The 18,220-nt window shown below is 45.3% G+C and overlaps 1 protein-coding gene and 1 long non-coding RNA gene across 3 annotated transcripts; both read right to left on the bottom strand.

The window, feature by feature from the left end:
* Positions 1-427: 427 nt before the first annotated feature.
* LOC128151726 (uncharacterized) lies at positions 428-5,604 on the bottom strand. Of its 2 annotated transcripts, XR_008238456.1 has the most exons (5): positions 5,449-5,604; positions 5,029-5,124; positions 3,165-3,311; positions 1,626-1,743; positions 432-540 (listed from the first exon to the last, which is right to left on the bottom strand). It is a non-coding gene; the product is annotated as an uncharacterized LOC128151726 (long non-coding RNA). The 2 variants fall into 2 exon arrangements; XR_008238457.1 differs by lacking the exon at positions 1,626-1,743 and having other exon boundaries at positions 428-540.
* Positions 5,605-7,346: 1,742 nt separating this feature from the next.
* LOC128151725 (serine/threonine-protein kinase PDIK1L-like) lies at positions 7,347-17,111 on the bottom strand. The gene is made up of 4 exons (XM_052809367.1): positions 16,122-17,111; positions 14,838-15,054; positions 12,586-12,838; positions 7,347-9,690 (listed from the first exon to the last, which is right to left on the bottom strand). The coding sequence occupies exons 1-3, from the start codon at positions 16,665-16,667 to the stop codon at positions 12,603-12,605; spliced, it is 999 nt and encodes a 332-aa protein (XP_052665327.1). The 5' UTR covers positions 16,668-17,111; the 3' UTR covers positions 7,347-9,690; positions 12,586-12,602.
* Between the last annotated feature and the right edge of the window lie 1,109 nt (positions 17,112-18,220).

The raw sequence follows: 18,220 nt of genomic DNA, 5'->3' as shown, positions 1-18,220 counted from the left end.
TACTTAGAATTTCACAATTCTGGCTGAAGTTGAGCAGAGGGCCTTGCCCTGGGTGTGCAGGGAGGAGGAAGCGTTTCTGCGCACCAAAAACTTTACTAGAAGAGAAATTGTCAGCTACAATTTAGTTTGGGTCAGGTGTATTGGCCTTTTCCTGGCCAGGCTGCTCATTCGCAGGGTCCTGGTAGCCACTCAGCCATGCCAAGAACTTTTCCAGTTGGCTGTGACCTGTTTTTTTGCAATACTCTGACTGTTTGGGTTATTATGTTAGGGTTTGGAGTTTTTTCCTCCATGAAAACAGCATCCATTTGAGTACAGGTACATCATTCTTACAGAGCTGTCGTGTAATTAATTGCGAAAGGGAGAGCAGCTTTGAAATCCGGGAGCAGTTGCGCTTCGCTGCAGCCCATGAAATGTGTCTGTCTTGTGCAGCCATGACTCGTCCTCCAGTTTGAGGTCGGCTAAATGCAGACAGTGTTGCTTTCAGTGGTCAAGCCTGGCATCTTTTACATGGGACTCAGTAGAAGAGTGGATTGAAGCCTCCTGGATGGAAAACAACAAAAAAACCAAACCAATAACAACAACAACAAAAAAAAAACCACCCCACACCAAGGTGATTTGTATTGACAAGCTGCAGCTCCTTCCTCTCCCTTCATGATGGGAATGAGGTCGATTAAGCAGACAAGGGCTTATGCAACCATTCAGGTCACGAACAAAGTCAAGAAAACACAATTTTCCTGTAAAACCCCGACAGACCAAGGGCTGTGGCTGATCCCACACCTGTGGAAATGAAACCTGGGGCTGGGAAAAAGCCCCAAATTTCTTTGCTCCAGGTTGAAATGGTGCCAAGGGAGGATTCAGGCCACTGCTGCGGAGCAGCTGCTCGTGCTGCGTCCTCCCCACTCAGTAACCCATCGCAGCCTCAGTCAGGCAAACGGGTTTTGAGGCCGATGCTTTGAAGCAAGAGAGCACCAGCAAGGGTCAATAAGCAAGCAGGCGTGAAGAACGCAAGTCATTAATGGAAGCTGCTTTCTCCTTTCATGGGCAAACAGTGGTGACCAGCTTAAAATACTTTGAAGAAGGAGAAGATAAAAGGAGAGGAAAAAGGTGAGTCGTGCTCATTTCTGCATTAATTTTAGCCTGTTGCATTTTTCCTGCTCTAACTTTTTGGGAGGCTAAAGCTCTCTGCCTGCCTGCAATGGGACATGGCCAAGATGTGGCACATGGGTACCAGGTGCTGGGGAGCTCAGGTGCAGCTGGAGGAGTAAGAACCTGCTCAGGGCAGGAGCACCAGGGCTCACACCATGATTTCATTGCTGTTGTGCTTTCTGACATGAAAAGAAGCTCTGCCAGCTTCAATATTTCTCTCGCTTCTATTTATATGCCTTTTCCTGATTGCTTTAAAATTATCTTCTGCCCCTGCCTTAGTAGTGCTGGAGCAATTAGTAAAGTGCCTGCTAGGCGCACCTCTCTCGCTGTAAGCTCAAGGGCTGCAGAGCAGGTTTTTGCTTCCCCACGGCCAGGGGAAGAAGCCCATCTTTGCCCAGGAGAGCTGCTGGGAGAAGAACCCTGCTGAGGATGTGGGACTGCCTCAATCTGCTGCTGCTTGGACCCTGGGGAGCTGTTACCTCCTGCTTTCTGGTGGAGTGCAGCATCAGACCAGTGGTTGGTAGCTGCAGGAGGGATCAAAGCTGCTGCCCTGGGTCATGCAGGCATCCAGGTGGGTCCACCCAGCACAGGCTCCACCTGTGAAGAAAGCAAAGCCCAGGTAAAGAGTACCCTGAGCCCACTGCCAAGGCATGCTGTTGCCCCCAGCTTTTGCCCCAGCTGCAAAGCAATCATCTCTAAATTAGGGGCATGGAGACAGGTAGGGACATGGGGAAACAGCCTCAAGTTGCACCAGGGGAGGTTTAGATTAGACATTAGGAAAAACTTTGTCACGGAAAGGGTTGTCAAGCACTGGAACAGGCTGCCCAGGGAAGTGGTGGAGTCACCATCCCTGGGGGTATTTAAAAGACGTGTAGACGTGGTGCTTAGGGACATGGTTTAGTGGTGGACTTGGCAGTGCTAGGTTAACGGTTGGACTCGATTTTAAAGGTCTTTTCCAACCTAACCGATTCTATGCCTATGTTTTTTAGGCAACTCTGGGCCCCTCTCTCCTCTCCGCTTCAGTGCTCAGCCTACACTTGGAGGACCTGATAGCCCTGCAGCAAAAAAACCTGAAACAAACCCAGATCTGCCACAGCACCTGCACAACCCCGTCCCGTATCCCCAATAAAAATGCACCCATGGATACCTCCAGCTGGTTGCTTTGCTGACCGCAGCTGCCTGTTGGTCATCCTGGTACAACATCTGTCCTCGCTGCCTGTAGCTTTGCAGGCAGAAGCGGTTCCTGCCCCTTGAAGCTACTACGCGAGTGAATGCGCAACCCAGATCAGGCAAGATGAACTAGGTGAACACAGTGATTCAACAACCTCTTGAGGCACAAAAAAAAAAAAAACCCTGTTGCTGGGAGCCACAGAATCTGATGTGCCAGTGGCTTTTGGCAGAGCGTGGCGCTGAATGACTCTGGACAGGTAGGAGAGCTGGCTCCAGGAGAAGGATGTCTGACCGCAGCCTAACAGCAGCAGGGAGCTGGAAATTTAAGAGCAGCTGGGAGATACCTCAAAAACTTGAGGTGTTCAAGCCTAAGATGGCCAAGGTGAAACATCACCATTACAGGAGCTGAGCCATAAAACAAGAGGACACCAACACTGAGATAAACGTTGTAAAGCAGGGTATGAGTGGCTCAGCTGCTCTGCTGTTATTAATGTTAAGGGCAATTTTTACATCCAATAGGCCCTTCTACATTTGAAAGGAGTGAATTTAGCAGAACAGATGCTGCTCAGTTTGGGGAAAATAAAAGAGTATCTGTTTACAGATCCTGTTCGGCACATCCTGCGTCCGGCTGCAAACTCTAAGCCACGGTTAGCTCTGTTGCTTCCCGAGACCCCAGCAGCTCTATTCATTACCAAAAAAAAAAAGTGAACTGGGGAAAAAACCAAAGAGAAATAGAGGAAAGAAAAAAAAAAAAAAAAAGCACATAACCCAGAAATACCTAACGGCACTGGGCAGCCTCTCCAGTGAGGCTGGGTATTACCAGCAGCACAGGGTGGCAGGGATCTGACCTGCTCTCAAGGATCGATCCCCTTCTGCCCCCTTGGATTTTGTTTTTCTTCTTTGCTCACATCCTTCGTGAGGCAGCAGCAGGGGCTGCCTCCTGCCTTCAGTGCAATAAGCAGTCACGCCAGGGGCTCAGGGAATCTGTGGCGAATCTGTAAGAAAAGGAGAAAATTAAATCAAGAGAAGCAGGAGCCAGAAAGGAGCCCGATTTTAAAAAATACAGCAGTCACAATCCGGCTGTGCTCATCAGCCTTGTTTAATAAGAATAAGGAGTTGGAGGTTTGGAAAAACAAAGTTGAGGTAAAACAGCACCGCTCAGACCTTGGGTAAACAGTAGCACAAAATCTTTGAGCTCATCTCAAGTCCTTTTCCAAATGGGAAAGAAGTGGTTTGGCATCGATTTGGCATCCCCTTTTGTCCCTTCCCCATCTCAGCCAGCTGGCGCAGGGGTGCGGATGGGTCTGCGGGATTTCATGCCCAAAGTCCCCTGCCAAAGGCCACCAGCCCCTGCACTTTGGTGGTTTTAAACTCTTGCAGCAACACACTTGGCTTTATATTTTTTTCTTCCCGCTTTCAGTTTGTTTACAATTGTGGGAAAAAGCCAAATGTAGTGGTTTTAGCATCAATCTTTCCTGTAAGCAAAAGGCTGAGACTCCTCAGTCACAAACTGACAGCTAAATTCATTCAGCACATGTCTTCAGCAGAAGCTGGTGCTGGTTTAAGGGAAAAGGGTAAAACAAAAAATAAAACTTTGAAGTCAATGTGTACAAATTCCTTTGTAGATGCCTGTTTTCATTGATGCTTCCTCCCAGAATCTGTACAGATCTAGTTTTTGTCCAAATCCAGCTGATACCACGATGAAAATTAAATAAAAGCTTTGTTCTGGCTATGTCTACCAGCATCATAAGTACCCACTGATGGTTCTTGGCTGCTAGATCTAGGTCCAAGCCTTAATATACACCATATAAGCTTTCCCTACACATATTTTCATCCCGGGAAGGACTCAATCCATTGTGCAGCCCTTTCTGCTCCCTTCCCAGGAAGCCAGTGGTGAAACACAAGCTCAGTACGCCGCTCCTGGGACACATCCTCATGTAGGAGCATCCTTAGGAGACCCTTCCCTCTCCTCCGCCACTGGGATTTCAAACTCCTGCATCATTGTGTGTATCAGGGCAGTTCTAGAAATTTATTTCCCGTTAGTATAGTTTCTTTAAGTAAACCTTGATGCCTTTATTTTGCTTGGGAGCCAACTCTCCCAGAAAGTTTTAGGGGAGACAGAGGTAGCAGAGCAATGAAACCAGGGTCTTGATCCTGGCACAGGGCATGTGGGTGTCCATGTCATTTGCTCTGGGGCTGGGACCCACATCACAGCTCAGCACAGTTTGCAAGACATCCACAAAGCCACTTTCTCAAAAACTTAAACCTCAAAGTTGCTGGGGAAGCTGCAAGAAGGCACATGTTGATAGCTTTTGGGTTTTACACCCCTGTGTGTACATCAGCACGTAGCAGGATGTACGTAGAAGGCTTCCACCTTCCCTCTTGCCCGTCTTCCTGGGAAACCCAGCTGCTTCGCGCTCCAGGCTATTCTGCAAACAGCCCTTCGGATAGGGAGCAAGCACAAGGCTGTGCCGAGCAGGAGCGCTGCAAGGTGTGAATAATACCAGTAGACTGTACATTGTTTCCATTTAAAAACAATTTAATCTAAATTCTCTGATCTGCAGCTCTTTGACAATAAAGGAAAGCTAAGTTTAAAAGGGAGCAATCCACTGCTTCCAACTTCAAAAAGCCTCAGCAAAATCAATTAAGAGCATACGAAGAATCTTAAAAGAACAACGGGGACTGACAGATCGAACCGCGCGAGCTCATTACCTTTTCAAATCCTCTCTCTCTATGATGTTCCTGCGCAACGTCAGCCATGGCACATAGGTGTCTTTACATTTCGCCCGCCAGAGTACCTGGATCATGCTTTGCAAACAGAATGCAAATCCAGCGTTAGTGGTTTATGCGCTGCAGAACCAGCCTCCTTTGATGGGGGAGGGAGCAGCTATTTAATGGAACAAAGGAGCAACACGTTCAAAGTTTAGGATGAGAGAGGAACAAGGAATGTGAACTGAGCGCTCCAGTGCTGAAGGTTTTAATTAGGAAATAGTCTGTATCCATCTCTGATGGATTAAGCTGCAGGTTTCCCCATTTTCTTTATTTTGCAAAAAAATTTCTCTAGATTCAGTCAGTCCACGAGTGACGCCAGTTTACTTCTGCACCTACACAAGTCAATAACTTGGTTCTTACCTCTCCAGCCGTGAAGAAATCACATTCTTCCTCTGAACCCTTCGCAAAGGGAACGTTTCTAGCTGATGACCCGGGATCACCGACGCCACGGCCTGTAGCTTTCGCTGAAGCTGGCCGCCGCACCTCCGGTCCCTCCTCCTTCCCAAGCCTCGAGAACAGGTCGGCAAATCTGCTTTCCTTATCTCCTCCTGAGCCCCTGCAGAGATGAGACACTTAATCCAACCAGCTCCTGTGTCCCCCCTTGGAGTGATCTACACCTCCAGCCACCCCAGCTGCATGTTGGTTGCCTGCAGATAACTGCTCAGTGACAGGCGTCCACAGCGCCTTCATTAGTCTTTGTGATTAACAGACCTGTGAATTTATTTAGTTCCAAAAAATGCTTCCCAGCAGCTGTAAGACTACCAGCTATGATGATGTATTTAACAGACATAGAAAAAAAGACCTTCTGCTTCTGCTGTCTGGTGAGATGTGCTGGGATTTATGATTAATGGAGGATTCTGCTAATGAATGATTTGGAGGCAATGCTTAATTTTAGAGAAAAATAGAATAGTATTGACTGACTTGATCCTGAGTGGGGAGAGTAGCAAGTATTTAATTCTCCCCTGGATCAATTCAGCCTCTAGCTATCTTGCATCTCTGTGAGTGATGTTATTTGTCCCATTGCAAAGAATTAACTAGTCTGAAGCATCCGTAATCCAAAGCAATCAATTTAACTGCCTGCCTCGATGGACAGCTCCAGCATTTAGAGAGGCTGTTCTAACAAACTGCTCCAATGCACATGAGGCTTATTGCAGGGGAGAGAATAAAAATGGAGAACTTAAGTTACACATTTTTCCCCACCAAAGCAGAACAAAGCTTCACCTTCACTATCTCTTCACTTGAAATACAAAGCTGAATCACAGATCCACATTCCTCTCTGTTCTTTTCTCTTTTCTTCAAGAGGGATTATGACTGTAGATTAAAAAAAAGGAGTGGTACATCCTTAGTCATCACTGCCTATGCTCTGACCTAGGGAAAAATCAAGTGTCAAAGCCCGGCGAGCCGGGCGCTGAGCCAAGGCACCCGCTTGCAGCCCTGTCGCCCCGTGACGCACTCGACAGCACCATTCTCTTCCTAAAACGTGAAGTCACATAAGCAGCTATCGCTGGCAAATACCTTCCTCCAGTTGCCAGAGCAGCGGTTTTCACCAAGACTCAGCTACCTCACCACAACAGGAGTGATGGACAGCAATATTTTGGGTTCAGCGCTTTACGGTAAGAAAGGAGGACAGCAGCATCGCCATCTCCCCCAGGAGCTGGAAGAAAAACTGTCTACAAACAAGGCACGACAGAGAGAGCAGCTCAACAACAGTTTAGGAACTCCCTGAACCAAAGGTTGCTCGAAACCACTGTTCAGTAACCGCTTGTAGATATATCTTCCACAAATCAGTGTGATTTAAGCCCTCTGACACTTCTGCTATCACCGGCGAGTTTAGCAATTCGGCTACATGCTGCATGAAACCTGTGCATCCCCTGGGCACCCCCTTAGTTCTCATAGCACAAGGTGGGAGCATCCATTCAATAAAGAGGAGTTCATTTTCTCCGTAACATACATAGTTTAACAAACTTCCCATCCCCCATTCCCAAATTGTAGGTCTTTGACAAACTTCTCTGTATTTTTCTTTTTCTCCACTCAGCTACATTATTATTAATGAGCTGCATACAGCTTTTGAAACAGGAGAATACCACAGATTCATTCATTTTCCATTTTATTCTGTTCCTTTCCTGGCTACAGACATTACATTTACCCTTTAGATCACTTTTTAATATCGAGCTTGTTTTCAGAGAGCTACACGCAGCAGCTCCAGGATTCTTCCCCCCCCCCCCACCCCCTTCCCTAAGAAGTAGTCACTTAAATTAGAGGCTGTCATTGCATATGTTCATTTACCAATTCACTAGGTATTAGACTTACTAACTTGTGGTACCTTAAAAAAAAAAAGTGTCACATGTGATTCTAAAGAGATGCTCAGTATTACCACACTTTATAATGCATTAGTAAAAAACCACAGCATTTTATTAATTTATAAAGTACAGAGTTTCAAGTGATTAAAGCATACGTACAGACTAGCTAAAAATATCTAGCAGCTGTGAGGATACTCGCCTAGCATGGCAAAACAAGGAAGAAAATGAGTAAACCAGCCATTCTTGTGCCCTGCAATTTTCTCACGTGTTGCGAGGGTGTGCAAACCTATCTGTATCCCAGAAAAATGGACTGGTCTCAACTCAAAACAGCCCTAGATGACCGCCAGCATGCTCTGAGGAGAGGTGGCAGAGAGCAGACAATAGAGCAGCAGTGACTACAGGGTTAGGAAGAGAAGGCTGAAGAAACCTTACTTCAGAATAGCAGCTCTGCAAAGCAGAAGAGTACTTGTAACCAAAAGCTGCGGAAAGGAAAACCCAGCGTACAGTCCTAAGTTACGATTCCCCAGAACAGGGCGAGTTAGAAATCAAGGCAACAACTAGAATTAGGTAAGACCGGGCTGTACTGCAGGTATAGAGCTGTGATCAAAGACAGACCCGTCTCCTACCAGAAGACAGAAGTGCTCTCCAGAACAGGGTGACTGTGGCTCTTAATAACAACAGATCCAGACCCCCATTTTCACCATAACATCTGTCTGCACAGAGGTGTCAAGAGCTGAATGAGCTTCAAAGCAACCGTGTCTATCATTGCTGCACACACTTCATACGCATCAGCAGCATGTGACTAGGGATTCTCTAAATTCAAAAGTCAAGTTTAATTTAACGATTGGAATTAACTTATTTTTTAAATGTTCCCACAACAGCTCTTTTCAGCAGCCACCCCTATTGGGTAGTCTATTTGTTATCTGTTATGGGGACAGAGGTCCGTCAACGCTTGTTTGTGCAGGACAAACATATTTTACAGCCTGGAGGAGCAGGTGAGAAAAATCTTACGCTTCCCCATGGAAGGCCAGTGGAGCCTCTGGATAAAGTCATGGCAGGAAGAAAGATCCTCTCCATGAATTTAGCTTATGACACACTGCTTATAATACAGAATCTTCTATATTGCAGCCACAATCTCAGTAGAGTAGGACAGGGGGAAGAAATATATAATCTAACAGAAATATATGTATTTCTGTCCTCTGTGTGGTATAGGTGACGCAGAGGGGCTCAGCATGTTATCTTTCTTTTGGCAGTTTATTCCTTTCCTACAAAAGAAAGCTGTCCCTGAAGGACACTATTTCACCTCTGCACAACAGAAGAGCATAGGAGGAACCTTTGCCAGGAGCTCCCAGCTCCTTAAGAAAAGCAAAGATCAGCAGTAGTTTACAGATACATTAAAATATTTTTCAAACAGGGTGCAAATTAGACTCCCCATTTACCTGCCAAGATTCCAGTTCAGTCCTTTTCATTTCCCTTGTAAGAACAGCTGGCACAAGCAGCTAACACAGCAGGAAGCATGATTCCTTAAACTACTTTAAGTGTTAGTGACGCATACGTTCTAATCAAGAGTTGGCATCTTTAACATTCTTTGTATTTATTTTAAGAAAGCATTTTAGTTAATCTAAGCAAGAATATTCAAAAGCTACTGTGAAGAAAATACATTTTTGTTTCTGCTCAAACTTTTCAGAATAGACACTGAACACTTTGCCAGCTCATTCAGCAGACATCACTCAGTTACGTGGCCAAGCAGCACGGAGTGAAGAATTACACAAAAAAAACTCCAATTAAGCCTCCTAACGACAACTTCTGTGCCAAGGACAAGCGACATGGCATTATCAGTGAGAAGCCAGGGCTGGAAAGGCAGTCAACACGCAATGGGGCAGAGAAGCCCGTCTCCAGACGGTTTCTGCATGTTTCTTTGCCGTCCTTCGAAAAGGCAGTCACAGGACGGCAACAAAAGGATGCACAAGGGTTGCTTTAAAAAGAGCGAGTTCAGAAACTCCTCTACAACTGTGCCCAGTATGGCCAGGCAGTCAAGGTCACCTCAGCCAAGTTTTCACCTACGCTACTCGTTGCATAAAACCGCAAATATAAAACCACCAAAGGTTTACATAAAAATAAGTTTTTTGTAGATCTTCTCTTAAAATTACTGTACAAATAAATAAAGTTACTGTCCATTTAAATATAACCGTTCAGGAAAACGGGAAGCCGGCAATGGTCTTCTGATCCATGCACTCATTCCAAAGGCAGGCAGAGTTGTTCGCCATCTCCAAGGCCTCAAGATCACATCGGGACACGATACCTGCAAAAGAAAGGCACCGAAGTTGCAAAATAAGACTTTTTGGTGAAAGCACTGGGCCATACCAAAGGTCCCCTGGCCTACTGTTCTGCCTTGGGGACATCAATAGCATACATATGCTTCGAGAAGAGCACAGGGCACATACACAAGCAGGCTTTCCTCAGCAAAAATCCCAGTTCTGAACAATGTTTAACTTAAGGACTTCCTGAATCACAAGTTATATCCATATCCTTATCTTTAAATTAATGAAAGAACACTCATTCAGATGCTTTTCATGCTGTTCTGAGGAGATGTAGTGTTTGGCTGCCCTACACTGTCGAGTTCATTGCCCTATGATAACAAAGCATTATGGAAAAAAAAGTATCTCGTGTTTGATTCAAAGTTGCTATTGGGGAATTTCTTCTGAAGTGCCTAGATTTAGCATTGCGAGAAACCCTTTTCAGCTTCTGTGCTACTCCTGATTTTAGATTAGGAAAGCATATAGGAAAGGATATGAAATCTGTCTGTTTTCTGGACTGAAGCATCCATGAATTTGTGTTTAAGAGAACCCCATTTTAGAAAGGCGAGCTGGTTTTCATTTCAGTCCACACTAACACAGCAGCTGACAGCATTTTCAACAGCGTGAGACGAGCGCCTCGTGGCGTGGAGCGCTGTGCCTCAAGTCATTGCTGCATCAACTCCGATTACATGCCAAAAGCAAGTATAGTAGGTATTCAGCTAGCTTCCTACTGAACAGGGAAATAAAATAAATGAAGAAGATCAAGACAGACAGGCGTTTTCAGGGATATGTCCTGGCTGTGCTGGCATTTTTCTTCTGAACCTAGTCTGCAAACCTATTTACCATTATGGTTTCATAATGAAAAAGGAAAGTCAACAGTAGTAAGCCTGACACTGTGCTGCTGGAGCCTTTTTTTCTCTTTATCCTTGCAAATTCCTCTCTAGCAGGCTAACCACTTCAGGGCTGGCCTGCCAACTAGTGGTACTGTTGCTATTAGAGTATGCCAGGCCTCCTGTATCAGGTGGGAGTCCCCAGAACTGCAGATCCTACCAGAATAATCGAGTAGTTTTCACCAATAAAACTGATTTTTCTAGATAAAAAGAAGCGTTGGTCTTGTCCGCTAAGATTTCAGTAAAGCATTTGATGTAGTACCAGATAAGAAAGTATTAGATACACAGGAGAAGAATGGGATTAGTAAAAAGGAAGATGTAAGGCAGTTAACCTGTCCCAAGGGAAAACTGAATCAGATAATTTGGAAATGAAGATGCTAGAGTAGAGTTTTATCAAGATTGGCATTGGCAATAGACTTGTTTAATTAATGTTTTCACTAACAGCCTTGGCACAATTAGAAGCGTGCCGATGACACAAAGCTGGAGGTATTACGGTTATAAAAAAGGATGAGAAAATATTCAGGGTCATTCACCGTCTCTTCTAACTGACAGGGGTTGAAACTCTGTAATAGAAAACATAAGGTCATGCATCTGTGAACAAAAGTAACTGCTCTAACCCAGAATGTTATTGATTTGAAGCAACTCAAGTCAAAAAAGGCTTTAGGATAGGAAGTAATTATGAGAGGATTAACTGATACAGGTATGAAAGGAGGGAGATGTGATCCTGGAATACATCAGGAGGAGTATTTCCAGACTAGATAGTAAACGCTAGTGCTTTACAAGGACCTGAAGAGACTCATCTAGGGTAAGCGTAGAAATTATTTCTATATGGAGGAGATGGAGGACCCAACCTTGATGGAACCAACCAACCTCAGAGAGGAAGAAATGCTGCTAAGGTTACAATTGTTCTCTATAAAACAGTTCGGAATGGGCAAACACCCAGGAAGGAGAACATTTTAAGCTAAAGGACGAGTCTGTCACAAGATCAAGGGTATTTAAACTGATCAGAAATGCATTTGTGTTGCAAAGGACAATGTCCTTAGCTATAAGGACAGTCAGATGCTCAGTCCCAGTGACAGTATCAGACACAAACCCCTTTATTTCTATGATGCATTTATCAACTAAATTCTAGGATATGAAGCCCATGACAGCAGGAGACAGGACTTGAAAATCCTGGAAACTCCCTTCTGTATTTTCATTGCTCTACTGAAAGACACGGAATCTGACAGACCATCCTGAACTTTATGTTGGACATTCAAACTTCCATCAAAGCAGATACTAAAGAGGCCATCGAGAACTCACAAGGATTAGGATGAAATTTTTTTTCCAAAGTGGGCACATAAAAACAACAGTCTTGCTGCAGGACTTGGCAAGACCACCTGACTTCCAGTCCAGCCTTTTCCAAGACATTCTTCAAGGCCTTTACACATTGAACAGTTCAGGACAGGAAGCTCCTCTATCATCTGATGCACCCAGCTCTGATACGCTCTGAGCATTAAGAGTGCTTTAATTAAAAAAATAAAATAAATCTGTCTTTAATCTGACAGGTACTAATCATACCTGAATACCATATTTAAGATGCACACCTACAAATATACAGTAACTTTGCCCGCTTCAGCTTTTACTTAGTTAGCAAATATATTGTAAAAGCAACAAAAAAGCACAGGTAAATGCTGGAGTGATGGCCGAAATCTGCCCTCATTTGTGGAAATAGATAAGGTTTAGGGTAAAGGACAGGCTGGCCCAAATACAGACAGCACAACCAATTCCCTGAACAAACACCATTAAGGAGGCAAAAGTTTCTTTGTTAGACCTACTTCAGCCAAATTCCTTTTCGCAAATGTTTATCAAAGCCTTTTCTTCTTCTCGTTTGACTGCATCTTTCTATGCTGAATTTTCAGAACTGCTACAGGTCACACTTGACTTAGAGGGCTTTGGCCTGGAGGTCAATAACAGAAAATCCCCTGTAAGCTCAGACTAAATAGGGAGCAGCCTGGCAGAGACACTAACCTGAACGTCCTTCATCTCTATGAGACAGAGCGTTGACGCTTTTTGCCGTAGGAGATTTGCCTGATTCGGACTTCTAGTTGGAAGGCATCCAATCTTTCCTTTGGGTTAAAAGCCAGCATATCGTGCAGGAGCTTGCAGAGATCATCCGGCATGGACTTCTTGTTCTTCAGGGGAATTTGTAGTTTCATGTTGGGATTCTCCAGCAACGCTTCTCCAAGGGGAATAAGCTCCTTGCCTTGGCAGATGTAAGTTCCTGAACACAGATTAGGAGGAGTTGGGTTATACAGGTAGAAGAAAGCCTACACAAAATGCTGTCATGTGCAGTACAGACAGACAATCTGGAAAACAAAACATCTGAAAGATTACTGGAAAGATCAGTTATTAAGAGGCAACCGCCAAGTCAAATATTGGGAAAGGCTGTTATCAGAAGAGGCTTTTACTTTCAAATAGTAATGAAGGTGTTGCACAAGGCTGTGCCCTTAACCATGCATGGAACAGAGGGAGCAAGTTTAAGCATGGCGTGCTTGTCAAGCAGTTATATGGACCATCTGCAGACAAAATGGGCCACTGAAATGAACTTCCCCCACTTTACTCTGTTTCACCCTCCTAGCAGACTCGGAAGCTCCGGAAGAGGGAGGGAGACTGCCTGGCTGCAGTGACTTGAAAGAGTTAAACACAAAACTTATTTGCTCAGTTAGTCAAACAATTTTCAATTAAAATGACAGCATATGCCATTTACCCTTAGCCAACTTCTCCTCAGCAAGATTAAGGAAGGGGAATGTAAATTTGCTCCTGGTAATCTAAATAATTTCACCGCTTGTTGAAAATGATTAACTGGCTTCCAAAACAGACAGTAAACCCAGCTTTGCTCACTCAAGCTGTTCTGCCCCTGCACCAAGCAAAGAATAAATGTTTCAAAGGCAGTGACCTGTCTGTGTGTAGAAAAGGTTGGCCTTGCAAACTCCTTATCTCAAGTTGGCGGGTAGCTATTTTAATGAAATCTGTTCATGCTTTGGTCTCAGCTGCAGCCATTTGCTTGTTTCTGTAGGCAGGAACTAAAACATTTATCAATGTTTGGCATTTTAAAAAGAAATAAATAACAGAATTAGAACTGAGCCTACTTGGAAGATAAAAAAAAATAATTAAAGGGGTAGCACAATAGCTTCTCAAAGTTCCTCTGTAGAAATTCCTTTTAAGAATTTAAACATTTAAAAGAAAAACAGACAGGTATACTATGATCTCAGAGCCTGGGTAGATGTCTTCAATTATTATGCTAATGTGAATGACTGGCATTCTCTCCTCTTGAGATGGATTTTCCACTGCAATATACTTTTCTGAAATCTTTTAGTACAAAGTATTTCAAGCGTGCATATATGTGGGGGATTTGGAGGAAGGAGGAGGCGGGGGAGAGAGAGGGAGAGCAGGCCATCAGGAGTCATCCCTGAAAGATCTTGCATCTCTAAACTGTGAGGAAACCCAGCCAGATGGCAGTGAAGCGTATCTAAACATCCTTTCCCAGTTTATTATTTGGCTCCTTGGAACACCCTTTCAGCACTCCGAGTGATCCCATCCCTTGGTTATGCCAAGTCAAGGATACAAGCAAACCCATAAGCCCAATTCCAGAAAGGTTTTGGTTTTTAAGAGCATTAAAAGCATTTCTGAGCAAGTGGAAGTAGACAGATACTAAATCCTCTATCAAGAGCATAGCTGTAAGACAGATGCCTCACCAACAGCTACGAGGGTTTTTTTCTCTTACAATTCTTTAGTGACAATAAGGGCCAAATCCATTTTTGAAGAGCGTTCCTTAGGGCAAGGAAGGCCTGACAGCAGAGAAGCCAGAAGTGATCTTTCCCTTAACCTTTAAACCCCCCAGAGTCTTTTTGAAAAATCTGGCAGAAGGAATGATCTTCCAAATAAAATAATGATTTGTAAATATAAAAAGCATTCCCTCTGCCTTAGTGATACATCTTCAAGACTTGGAAACCCTGCATGAGAAGCAACCAAATTAGGAGCAATGCACGCTGAAGAAAAAGAGATTTCTTTGCAGTTCTCTTAGCAAAATCCAACCCCCCCCAAAACCCCAACTTTGGGTTTCTTTGGGCTGCAAGGTGCTTGCAAATCCCTGGAAAAAGCCACATCCAAAGCATACATGCCACAGCATTTGTAACTATGCCTGGGAGAACACCTCTCAGAGAATCCCTACAGATCCAGAACATCCACTGACAACAGGACAGCACTGATCTGATGCTCACCAAGCAATTCCTTCTCCGTATCCCCATCTCGGAAGGTGATCCTCTCAACCATAGCCCAGAAAATAATCCCAAGGGCAAATATGTCAGCCTTTGCCGTGTAGTGACCTTCCCATACTTCTGGAGCCATGTAGAAATTTGACCCACAAGCAGAGGAGAAGCGATGCTGGTTCACATTCCCTTTCCCTTGACACACCTTGCTGAGGCCAAAATCTGCTACCTGCAATGCATAAGAAGAAAAGCAAAATAACTTATTCACAAACACCAAGTTTACAAACATGTTTACAAACTGCGGCTCAGTGAATTCCACCCTGAAATCCACCGCAGCATGGCACTGACACTTGTCGGGTGGCAACCCCCGTGAAACAAAGAGCTGATTATTTCCTGTTCGTTGTCCGTTCCCCAACTCCTTTCCTGTTTTTTGCTCCCCTTCCTAAGACAGGCGAAACGGGTATCCGAGCGTTATCTTTCTGTGAAGCTCACTCTGATTACATCTAATTGGGCATAAACATACCTTGAACAACATCAATGGTAGAAGTGGCTCTTACTGTTCCACGGTGAGCGCACTGAATCTCTTGCATTACCATTATTATCCGTAGCTATTAAGATGACATTGATTTAAGTATCCCTTGACAGCTCTACAGGTCGAAGTACAAATACCATTATTGATCCGAATGATCAAGTCATGAATTATCTGAATGCACTGACCCCTTATTTTATGTCTAACTACAGGAACTCTCGGGATTGAAAGTTCAGGAGCGAGCTGGCTCCCAGCTTTTCCAGCTCTCTGAAAAGCAGCTGTATAGACTTTCAGTCTGGTGCTACGAGAAAGGCAGCTAGCCAGTCTTTACCTCAATCAGGGCATCAACATGAAGCACGAAGACATTCCCCACCTCCCCTGAACACCAATATGTGCTTGAGGCAGCAATATTGGACACGCTAGCTGTTGTAACAGGGCAGTGTGTTCTTAAAAGTTTAAGGGCACATAAGATATTGCTTCATCTTTGACTGATCGTGATCTCTCTGATTATCTAGTGTACAGAAGCCAGACAGCCCTGAACTCAACCGGATAAGCAGTGGATAAAGGACATTATAGAAATATACCATCGTGACCTCTACTTCCTTCCAAAACTCCTAAAAAAAAAAAAAAAAGCCCACAACTGATATCAGATGTTCTGAGTATGCTTATTACAAGTATCACAAGACATACCAAAAGCCCATTCCAAAGCACATGATGCGTAAGCATGCAGATCACATACTTGTTACAGCAAAGTTTTATTCCCTTACCTTTACTACCGGACTTCCACGTCTATGAGAAATCAAAATATTATCGGATTTCAGGTCTCTATGCACTATCTGGTTTCTGTGCAGGAAAGCCACGGCGCTGCTGAGCTGCCGCATGAAGCTGTTGTTGAGCTGAGCATCTGGGCTGCGAGACAGCAGGTATTCGTTCATGTTGCCACCGTCACAAAACTCCATCACAAACCACAGAAAGCAGGCCGATTTGGGATCCATGCACCTCCGCCCTTTCAGGCAGGTTTCAATTAGCAACAAATGGCTGTCTGATTTCCTGTAACGATGACTAATTGGCTGAAAGACTTGGCCATTCTGCAGGATACACTCCTCCAACTGGATCACATTTTCATGTTGCCTCTGGATGCTCTGCAGGGCCCAGAACTCTTGCAGAGCCAGTTCTACGTTTTCAGGCACATTACAATGCATCCTTTTTACAGCTACTTTGCTTCTAGTTTGATTAACGATGGCCTCATAAACCACCCCATAGCTCCCTCGGCCCACTTCTCGAACGATGCTGTACTTGGCTTCCGTAGCCATCCCTCGCTTCGGCCCAGTGAACAGCAAATCAGAGGAAAATATTTGAACTCATGACAACCGGTCGTCACCTCCAGTAAAACCCTGGAAGAGAAGGGGATAAAAAGCTTAAAACTCTCCCAAACAAAGCAGCTTACCAACAATCAACAGCAAATACTTCCACCTGGCATAAATTTTAGTGGTATATGCATCAGTATATGATGCAGCTGCACGAGGACTGACAGCTAAAACGGGGTTTTAAGAGAAAGCCTATATCCATGGTAACTTTGAGACATTATCAAGTACAATCCTGACTGCACAGTGGGATGCAACCACCTGGGAAGTGACATTGATTTGTCCACAGCAGACAAAGTTTAGTGAGAAAGGAAAAGAACTATGTAGACACGTTTCCTAAGCAGGGCAGGAGAGGGAAGGCAAGACCTCCTGGGTAACAGCTGAACTTACTTTTACCAGAATTGACTTTTAAAGAAATTAAGTCAGCCAGAAGTGCCAGTTTGGCGCTAAATCTTTCACCTTCACTTTCCCCCCTCATAAATTTACTTATCTGTCAATGGTTACATCACTTCCCTGCCCTTCCACTACCAATTTTCTACCAGTCCACATCCTGAAACTCACCCCCTTTCTCCAGCTCACCCTCTTCCAACCCCTTCACGAGCCTTACACCGCACTTCCCCTCCACCTCCAGATCCCTGTCCCGCTCCCAGGCCCCCCACCCCAGGTCGTCCTTCACTTCATTGTCTAGTACGGGTTCCCGCTGCAATTCTTGTGGTCCTTCATTCAATTCCCCCTCCACAGCCCTATCCCCCGATAACCCTGCTTCCTTTTCAGCCACTCATTTCACTTCTCCCTGCACCAGAGCTCTTCAGCAACATCCCAAGTTTTGCTCCCTAATAACACATTAATCATTCTCTGCTCTCATGCCCCCCATGTTCCTTTCCCAATCCCCTTCACCCTTCCCTCTTCAAACCTCCCCCCTACCCCACCTGCTTCTGCCTTCAGAGCCCCTACTTCCCCCCAAATTCTCCTCCCTTCCCAAACCCCCTGTCCAGCTCTCCCAGCCTAACCCCCCTCTTCCCAGCCCACCCTGGCTTCCTTCTCAATCCCCCTCCCTCCTCCAGCTCCATCCTCCAGCCGTGCTCCTTTCCCAAATCCTTCATCTTTTCACCCAGCCCTCCCACCCCATTCCCCACTCTCCAGCCCTCAGCCCCCCACTCCTCTCCAAAGCAGCCCCCACCACAGTCCAAACCCCGACCTCCCCCCAAACCCCCTCCCGCCCCATGGCATAGCCACACCCTCTCCCCAGCACCTTCCCCATCTCACCTCAGCCCCTTCCCCACTCCCCCCCAGCCCCTTCCCCCACCTCCGCCAGCCCCTCAGGCCCACCTCTTCCCAGCATCTCAGCTAAGACCCCTTGGCTACCTCAGGTCCCGGGCTACCTCAGGCCCCTGCCTCACCTCAGGCCCCTGCCTCACCTCCTCCACCCCCTCAGGCCCACCTCTTCCCAGCACCTGGCCTAAGACCCCTTGCCCCACCTCAGGACCCCTGTCCTCTTCCCT

Source organism: Harpia harpyja, chromosome 15, assembly GCF_026419915.1.
Source record: "Harpia harpyja isolate bHarHar1 chromosome 15, bHarHar1 primary haplotype, whole genome shotgun sequence".
NCBI classification, from domain to species: domain Eukaryota; kingdom Metazoa; phylum Chordata; class Aves; order Accipitriformes; family Accipitridae; genus Harpia; species Harpia harpyja.
Note: the sequence above shows the minus strand (reverse complement) of the source record. Positions and strands in the feature narration are given on the sequence as shown.

Bases quoted from the DNA above. Each gene is read 5' to 3' on its own strand.
- LOC128151725 (XM_052809367.1), bottom strand. From the start codon at position 16,667: ATGGCTACGGAAGCCAAGTACAGCATCGTTCGAGAAGTGGGCCGAGGG. The intron at 15,055-16,121 runs GTAAGGGAATAA...TATGCATTGCAG, and splicing joins GTGGAAGTCCGGTAGTAAAG to GTAGCAGATTTTGGCCTCAG. The intron at 12,839-14,837 runs GTGAGCATCAGA...ATCTGTGTTCAG, and splicing joins TACGGAGAAGGAATTGCTTG to GAACTTACATCTGCCAAGGC.